The sequence below is a fragment of the Sphaerodactylus townsendi genome, linkage group LG03, assembly GCF_021028975.2.
Source record: "Sphaerodactylus townsendi isolate TG3544 linkage group LG03, MPM_Stown_v2.3, whole genome shotgun sequence".
NCBI classification, from domain to species: Eukaryota; Metazoa; Chordata; class Lepidosauria; order Squamata; family Sphaerodactylidae; genus Sphaerodactylus; species Sphaerodactylus townsendi.
In genome coordinates, this window is record NC_059427.1 from 52,889,426 (window position 1) to 52,898,923 (window position 9,498).

Consider the following 9,498-nt stretch of genomic DNA (forward strand, 5'->3'; position numbering starts at 1 on the left):
TACACTCTCCATATTTTGTGTAAGAAGATTCTCCCCATCAATGCCAAACCACTGCATTCTCTTCAGAACATGTATTATAAGATGTCTTTGGCGTTTTCCCCACAGACAAAATATCCTGGGATAAGGTGAAACATCCCAGTTCGGGCATGATTTCTGCATGGCTTCCGGGCCTAACTCGGGGCTGCCCCATGAGATTTTCCTTATCCTGTGGCTTTTAAAAAACGATGGAATTAGTGGTTCTTTTTAAAAAGCCCATGCCAATCCCACTCCCATGCAAATGCCGCGAGAGACGGGCCGGTTTACTTTGCCAGCTTTGCTGCCTGCTCTCCCCGTTCCTAAGCTGCAGACAATCAGAACATCAGAAAAACTGAATCTACGTAAAACTACGTAAACGTACACAAACTACATAAACATAAGCATTCATGTGGAAAATGAAAATAAACTGGGGGCTCATCCATAATTCACTGGAGTTCTTCCTCCTGGCCTGAATGCACTGATGGGCAGCCGTGGGAAGGGAGAAACCGGGATAAAAACATCCTGGATATATGATCCCGGGTCTATCACAGGATATTTTGTCCGTGGGGAAACGTCTTTGTTCAAACCACACCATAGCTGATATAGTATTTTTAACTGAGCTGGAAGCTAGTAAGTATTCAAGTTCAAATGTTACTTGTGCTGTAAATTCACTAGATGTCTTTAGACAGACTACTAATTCTCAGCCTTTAACTCTCTCCCACTTCCCGCTTTACCAAGTTCTTGTAAAGAGTGCTATGTAAATCTATTTATAAATTAAATATGCATTCATCCATTCTACAATGTACTCAGGATAGCTTACATCATAAAAACATAACAACATATGAAAACAAATATAGCCAAAGTTATTTTTACCCTACCATTCCTTCAAAGTCCTCAGGGGGTGGGGGTGGGGGCATGCATGGTTCTTCATTCTTCTATTTAAACCTCATAAAGTACTTTCAGAAGAAAACACTGTGTTTCTCTTCTTAGGTCATGACCAACACTAAAATGTAACCAGTGAATCCACCTCTCAAGCAGAAAATACTCCAGCACATTTTGAGATGACTGACTGAACTGTTTTTGTTGATAAAAGTGGAAAAAATAAGGTTCATCACCACTGTGAATTTACTGAAGATAGAAGTTACTTATAAAGTGTTTGAGAAACTGTGAAGATTGGAAGTTTAATGTGTAGAAGTTTGATCAAATTCTGGAGGAATTTTGACTCTGGATGTTGGAGGCAAAAAATATAGTCATCTGAAGTCTGAACCTACTTCAGGCACTACAGTTCCTGCCAAGGAAAAAAAACTTTCTGATATTGTATATATTTCATTTGTTGTTGGGGATATACTTTTTCAGTCAATAAAAGGTAATAGATTTTCCATTCAGCTCTATCACTTGACTGTGCAAGTTTGCCTACAGTATCTTATGACTACTCTGTCACAAAGTAAAGACAGAAAACCAACTTGGATTCCTGTGGGAATATCTACTTTTTTATTCTCTCTTGGGTTGGAATTAAAAAAGCAAGGTGTTGACTTAAGTTGCAGGTTCATTATTAGTTTAATTGACAGAAAGGTTATTCTGTTTCATAGGTCTAAATGCTGTAGAGAATGGGAAGCCATTTGCTTTAGGAAAATACATACATCGCTGTGAACTCAGCTTGATTTGCATTCAGGGCGGAAGGTAGTCACATATATAATAATAGATGAGTTGAGAAGTTGTGGGAAGCTGTTGAAGTGGGGAGGACAGATAGTTTATATTTTCTACCCTGGAGCCCTAAATATCAGTAATGCAAGAGGTGGGGGGGAGTGGATAAATTAGGTTTTATGGGGAGCCATCCCCCCCCCCCCCAACACCATATAATTAGTTCCCAAAAGTCCCTCCTGGATGGGAGGTAAGGGTTTATAGTGGTCAACTTGTATGAGGAAATCATGCCAAAGAACAAGGAGAAAAGAACTTCTTTAAAGAGGCTGGGGTCAGCTCACAGTCATTCAGAAGAACTGAGCTCTCTGAGAAAAAGAGGCAGGGGTGACTACTAGGGGGAAACTAGCTGTATGACAAATTTACTGAAACACTGTATAGAAAGTGAGAACTGGAGCTGTCATCTAGCTGATATGAAAAGCAAACTGTCTATAATCAAAGGTGCAGAATTTTAATTTTCCTGGCCAGAGGGCTGTGGGAAGGCTGGGGCTGAACCTGGTCCAGGCCCATAATTAGTAATGTATATTGAATTATTTAGAGTTCCAAAAACCATATGCCATCAGCAATTTATCATGCGGTTTTAAATTTTATATAACTGAAGGAATAAAAATTGAAAAAGGACATACCAAGGATGCCCATTAGTTCCATTGCTATTTAACCTTGTATTCATGCTGGCCAATAAAATCAGGCAAAACCCAACAATCAAAGGAATAAACACTGATTTAAAATGAAATGTTACACTGATGATGTGGTAATGATCTTTTTAAATCCAAGTTGTTCAATAAACACACAATGGAACAAGTTCCAAATTTGGATCTTTTCAGATCTATAGATTAATAGGAAGAAGACAAAAATATTGAATTTTGTATCAAAAGAAGAAGAGAAAGAAATTAGAGTGACTGTGATGTGATATCAAATTAAGTCAAAGAATGGGAAAAAGAGATAAATATCTGGGAAGACAAAAAGTCAAGAATCAGATTTAAAGCTCTTCAAGATGAGAAAAGGAGAGAAGGATTAGCAGTTACCAGGATTAAATTATACAACCAAGCAGCATGTTTATCTTGGATTGCAGATTGGATCAAGACTCTGAACTAGAGATTGCAGATTGGATCAAGACTCTGGACTTGAAGAAGGTCTACATACCGGTAATCAACTGTAGATAGAAAATCTGGTTAAGAGAAGAAATAATGGTGTAAAGAATAATCACAACATAAGAGATGGACTAGTAAAGATATGGGATATCATAAGAGAAGAATTAGTCCTCTGTCATCTCCATTAAGTATAAAGTTATTAAAGTATATTATGACAAAAAAGTGATGAAATATTATAATGTATCAAGATATCACAGATGCTCAAGATAAAATTAAATCCTGGCAAAGAATTATTGACGAAGGTAAAAAAATTCAATCGGTAATATTTTCAGCTTGTTTTAAGGCTGAAGAGAGATCAACTCAACAGAAAGGAAACATAAGAGCATTGACAAAATTTGGAAGGGAAACGTTGCAGCTCAAGGAACATTTATTACAACAAATATATAAAATTTTACTGAAACATACAGAAACAGAGTAAGTAAAAACATGTATAGCTAAATGGATGCAAAAATTATTAGTATGTGAAGGTGTCAGTATTATATTTGTGTAGGAGGACAGAGGAAGTTCATAATTCAATAGAGTTCATAATTTGGGGGGAAATGTTTAAAATACAATAATAATTATGACTGAATATCAGTTGAACACATAATTGGTACAACTGTACTGGCTCTTTCATCATATTTATATTTAGAATTGTAATTAAGCTAAGTTTTGTACTTAGTGCTTATTTTTGTCTGTTTAACTGGTTTTATATAGTTGTGTTTTTATGAAAAATAAACAATATCAGTGAATCATTCAAGGTTTTGGTCACTCATTAACATAGTCGTAGTCTGAGAAGAGTTTTTACTTCACCTTCTCCAAAGCAAGGCATTGCTAGCTCCTAACATGACTGAAAAGATCATTTTGCCTGGATGGAATTAGAGTAGACATTACGCATCTAGGTGAGAAGAAGGTCCTTGATAAAACTGCCCCTCACCCAGGAGAGATGGGACCATTTTTTTTCTCTGAGGGAAAGCTACCAGGACACAGTAATAATGCAATTATTAGTATCCCAACTGTAAAAGCAAACCCTAATGCTTCATAACCGCAATCTGAGAGACTTATTTCCTTTTTTAAATAACTGTTCTCTATCTTTAAAAACTATCATTACATGGATTGAGTTCAAGACTCAACATTTCATTCCAGCATAAGCTAAACACTTTACATCCGTGTAAGTAGATTCTAGTCCACAAAATGTACACTGAAATAATTTTTGTTAGTCTATAAGATGCAATAAGACTATTTACTTTAGTAAATTCCAAGTCTGTACTTTTAATTTTCTTATTCCTACAGCTGCAAAAATGTGAGGATAGGTAAATTACAGATACACAAGTATCCCTCTTTTTAAGCATGAAACGCGGAAGTACATGCAAATACTCAGAAAGCCAAAGGCTATTGATGCTTTTCCCCAAAGAGTGGATTGAAACAGGTTGCTGTCCATGAAGCACATGTTCATCCCCATTTTGCACCTAGTAAATAGATTTCAAGGGTTAGTTTCCAGAGGGCAGCCATATTGGTTGGAGAACAAGAGTGTGGATTTATACCCCACCTTTCTCTCCTGTAAGGAGACTCAAAATGACTTACAAACTCCTTTCCCTTCCTCTCCCCACAACAGACACCTTGTGAGGTATGTGGGCATGAGAGAGTTCTGAGAGAACTGTGACTGGCCCAAGGTCACTTAGCAGGCTTCATTTGGAGGAGCAGGGAAGCAAATCCATTTCACTGGAAAGACTCTTTCACTCATGTGACGGAGGGGGCTCCAGTTCTCCGACCCGTTTGTGGGGGGTTTTGTATTTTTTTCAGTTTTTGACCTGCAGGGGGCAACAGTTTTTAGGCTAGCTGCGAACTTTTGGCACTCCAGATGTTATCAACTACAATTCCCATCAGCCCCTACAATTGGCCATGAACATAAGAACATAAGAACATAAGAACAAGCCAGCTGGATCAGACCAGAGTCCATCTAGTCCAGCTCTCTGCTACTCGCAGTGGCCCACCAGGTGCCTTTGGGAGCTCACATGCAGGATGTGAAAGCAATGGCCTTCTGCTGTTGCTGCTGCTCCTGAGCACCTGGTCCGCTAAGGCATTTGCAATCTCAGATCAAAGAGGATCAAGATTGGTAGCCATAAATCGACTTCTCCTCCATAAATCTGTCCAAGCCCCTTTTAAAGCTATCCAGGTTAGTGGCCATCACCACCTCCTGTGGCAGCATATTCCAAACACCAATCACACGTTGCGTGAAGATGTGTTTCCTTTTATTAGTCCTAATTCTTCCCCCCAGCATTTTCAATGAATGCTGGCAGGGGCTGATGGGAATTGTAGTCCATAACATCTGGAGTGCCAAAGGTTCGCCACCACAGGGCTAGCAGCACCAACATTTCAAGGATCTTTCAGGAGACTCTCCTGATGACACCACCCAGGTTTGGTGAGGTTTGCTTCAGGGGGGTTCAACGTTATGGACTCCCAAATGGGGTGCCCCCATCCCCCATGTTTCCAATGGGAGCTAATTGGAAATGGGGACTACACCTTTGAGGATCCATAACTTTGAATCCCCTGAACCAAACTTCACCAAACCTGGGTGGTATCATCAGGAGAGTCTCCTAAAGATACCCTGATAGTTTGGTGCTGCTAGCTCAAGAATTGCACCCTTGACAGCAGGCACCTCTCAAATTTCCCCAGATTCTCCTTATAAATCCACCCCCTTTGGCATGGATTTAAAGGGAGAATCTGAGGTCCCCAGTTTAAACATTGAAAGTGATGCTGTTTCAGGGTGGGGGAGAATCCACCCCCAAACAGCATCACTTTCAATGTTGTTTTAACTGAGGACCTCAGATTCTCCCTTTAAGGTGGATTTAAAAGGAGAATCTGGGCTCCCTAGTTTAAACACCATTGAAAATGATGTCGTTTGGGGGTGGATTCCAGCATCACAGCAGCCACCCATTTGGGGGGGGGGGGGGCACAAAACTCAGATTTTGCACCGGCCTCCATTTTCCCTAGCTACGCCTCTGCCTGGAGGTAAGGGCAGAAGTGACTGCTGCTGGGAGTCCGGCAGGGGCAACAGGCAGGGCAGTCTGCTGTCCCTGGCCTCGGAAAGCTGCTTTTCTAAGCACTGAGGCTGGGAGTGGCACTTGGGGAGACACGGCCACGCTCCCAGGGGCTGGTGGGGAGTGGCCCCTCCCCCCCCAACCCACCCCATTAAAAATCTATACCTATGTCCCTGAGAGAAACATACTTTTTTTGTACATCTAGAAAACAGGCAGAACCCCATACAGGTAGAAAAAGACAACAGTTCACATCACAGCTCACATGGGCAATTGCTGCATACAACTGAACAGCTTGTTTCTATAATTTTATTAGAATCACAGAGCTGGAAGAGACCACAAGTACCATCAAGTCCAACTCAGAATATTAACAAATATAAAATCCAACTCGGAATATAAACAAAACTATTCTATAGGAGGAAAAGGGCAGGACTCGCAGCTTCCTCTGGGTTGAATCTAAACACAGCAACTGAACATGTTTTCCATATTGACTTCCAGTTCACAATATATAGCGTTTTCACAGGAAGTTCAGGATGGTATCATCCTTAAGCTTTTCTGTCTCCATGGAAATAATAATAGCGGGGGGGGGGGTGTATTTGAAGACTCGGGGGTTCATCGCAGCATCAGATTTTCAAATTCTTACAAGACTGGCTCGCTTCCCTCCACGGCTCTGGAACTGAGCGTTAAAAGACCACTCGTGAGCCAAGTCTCTATGGTGTAAAGCACAGCGACCACTCTGTAATGCAACTCTATGGAAAATGTCGCTCCGCCCACAGCAGAGAGGTGCAGCGGCTGCAGCTTTTGCAGAGGGGTATTTCCTCCTGCGCATGCGCTACTCTTTTTCTCCGCCTATCTACCTGTGGGTGGCAAAATGGCGTCGTCCTCTGTATGCCGGGCAGCGGGTTGTGTTGCCAGCCGGGCTCTGCTGCGGGGCTCTCCGTTGTCGGTGAGTGGCCGTTTGGCTGGGATCCTGAGGAGAAAAGGGGGTAGCGCGAGAGCGGCAGAAAAGAATGAGGAGCCTTGCTGAGCCGCCTTCAGTGCCCGCGAAGGTCAAGGGGAAACAGGCCCGGCCCTGCTGCAACCGACTTTGATTCCGCACTGCATACTTATAACGAGTTGCAATCGTTATAAATATGGTGTGTGAAATCACTCCTTGTAAGCCTGATCCGTAGTAGCTGTTTCTCTTCAAAATCAGGTACTTTGTGTATTTCCCTTGATGGCATTATGAGACCATAGTCCTAAAAAGTGTTTCTGCAGCATAACTAAGCCTCAGTCTGGTACTTTACCCGACTGTGCCTGCTTAGTTTTACCATTAGCCGTTGAACAGTAAGATGGGCAAAGGAAAATGCCACCTTTTAATCCTTTCCTATTTGTGAGTGCTGCAGAATAGATTGGTGCCTTGTACACATTTAATGTTGATTTGCAGGACAGAAGCATGAACTGGATTTAAAAACGTGAGAAAGCAATCACATGGCTGGCTCCTAACGTTCCAATGTAAATTGAACAATTTCTGTTCTGCTCTGATACAGAATTACCATCTTTTTCTGTTTGGGTTTCTGAGCTCCTTACAGCTGTGTGATAGATACAAATCCAATAGGCGCTGTGTTTATGGAATGAAATTGCAGTGATGAAGCAAGCAACATTCATTTAACTTTTGCCTGGTTTTGACAGTTAAAAGCACAAGTGCCCTGTCAGACTAAAGCAGAAGCTTTGATCTTGGAAGCTGTTGAGGTGTGGCAAAATATTAGGATGCAGGTCTCTGTAGTGAGGCACTTCTGTAATACCTTTACTGTACAGTATATCCAAACTCAAGCCATCAATTCCTAGTTTATATTATAGTGCACTTCCGGCACCCACTGAATGGCCTTTTAGTGCTTCTTTTCGTAGAGTGCTTCTTGGAATGTGAGTGGTGATGTCAAACTTGGAAGAGTCTGCAAAGGATAGATTCACTACTACTCTTTATGTGTAATTTTGGGAGTCAGTAGCTTGGAAACATAGTCTCAGTGTTCACCAAAGGCTACTGAAGTTAAGGAACTAAAACTAGATTTTAACTGAACTGAAGTTACAGTTCAGTTAAAATCTAGTTAAATGTGCTTTTCTTGTGTTAGTAAAACAGTTGAACCATTTTCTGATTAGTACAACTAAAGCTGCTGCTTTCTAACCTCAAAGAAAGTTTTTTAGTGTAGAATGTATCAAGCTGCATGAGAACCATGGACTCTTATTCTGTGTTGTGAGTGTCCAGTATTTGTCTGGAGCAGTCTGAAAGTTGTTGTGTTTTTTGTTGCGTTTGATAGCAGTATGTGCAAAGCATATGTAGATGTTCAGTTGGCAGAGCTGGAATATTTATTTTTCTTATTTTAGAGATCATTTTCTAAATATTTACATGGTGTCTAAATGGTACTTAGTCTATCGAGCAGTGTTCCGTAATCCTAAACGTCATTACATGAGTAAAGCTTTACCATCCATCTCTAACTCCATTATGTTACTTTTTTCTGTGTGTATCATTGATTTCTCATTGTTCTATGAATTGTGGTTTGATAGTAGACATCTCTTTAGCCAGCCTTGTGGAGTTTGACAAGAAGAGGAAGCACTGCATCCTATGCCCAGGTTCTACATAGCCTGCCGGAGACACAGATCACCACTCTAGACAATGGCTTTCGTGTAGCTTCTGAACAATCAAACCAACCAACTTGTACAGTAAGTTTAACTTGCCTTATTCCTACATTTCATGTCAGAAAGTGATAACATGTAAATTCATCCTACTAGTTGTTTTTGTTGTTGTTGCTTTGTCACCTTTTGAAATTCAGTCAACTCTCTTTATCCCTCTTCCTGTGTGAATGACATTTAAATATTGAAACTAAGGCTATTCATGCACATGCGTTCTGCCTCACACCTAGCGAACCTTTCCTTTGACATAGACTTTTCTTTATGCATTGTATTTTGCTCTTTCCAAAGCCACTGTGGGGCAGAGCAAAGAAGCTACACGGTTTCCTAATGCTGGCAAAACATGACTGCGATGCCCACTCTTGTTTCTTTACAAATAGATATAATATAGGTGTAAAATGCTTATTTATTCCTTTCTTTATCGATATATATTTCACTGCCACCAAGAATTTAATTCCAAACCCCTTTTTACTTCCCCCTGAAATAGTGTGTCCGAGCTTTAAAGCGGATTCAAAGGGTTATGTCGTCCTTTGGAAATTTCTGGTGTGGGATTCCAGGGCACATTTAACAAAATAAAAATTTATTTATATATGTCCTTTGGCTTAAGCATGTCAAGAAATAATTTGCAATAAATAAAACAAACTGAGTCAACAATGTCTGGTGAGGTTGCTTTCACTTTGCATCAGTTCTTTTGCTTCTTCTTTACATAGATGAGATCATATTAAAATTTGACTCCCTTTCTAGTCTCTCACTCTCAGTACAGCACAGACTGATTCTCTCTGTCAGTTCTCATTGATGATTTTATAGCCCCTAAGAGATCTAGATTTTTCAGTGTGTTCTGTTATATATTGCACTGACTGGTGGGGATTTGCAGTTGTAAGTAGTGTCTTGAAGATGTCTCTCTGTATTTTGTTTAAGCAAATATGATGCAGAGTAGTTTAGTGTAGGATCTA

General features: G+C 40.5%; 2 protein-coding genes across 5 annotated transcripts in view; one reads left to right on the plus strand and one right to left on the minus strand.

The window, feature by feature from the left end:
• SLC26A6 (solute carrier family 26 member 6) overlaps positions 1–3,580 on the plus strand; it is a 38,488-nt gene extending 34,908 nt beyond the window's left edge. For all 3 annotated transcript variants that reach the window (XM_048489752.1, XM_048489753.1, XM_048489754.1), the window contains one exon: positions 1,006–3,580. In XM_048489752.1, the coding sequence (XP_048345709.1) occupies positions 1,006–1,029 (24 nt within the window). In that variant the 3' untranslated portion in view covers positions 1,030–3,580. The remainder of the gene's footprint in view (positions 1–1,005) is intronic.
• Positions 1–9,498, minus strand: part of GATA2 (GATA binding protein 2) — a 627,541-nt gene that overhangs the window by 571,828 nt on the left and 46,215 nt on the right. The window lies entirely within an intron of this gene.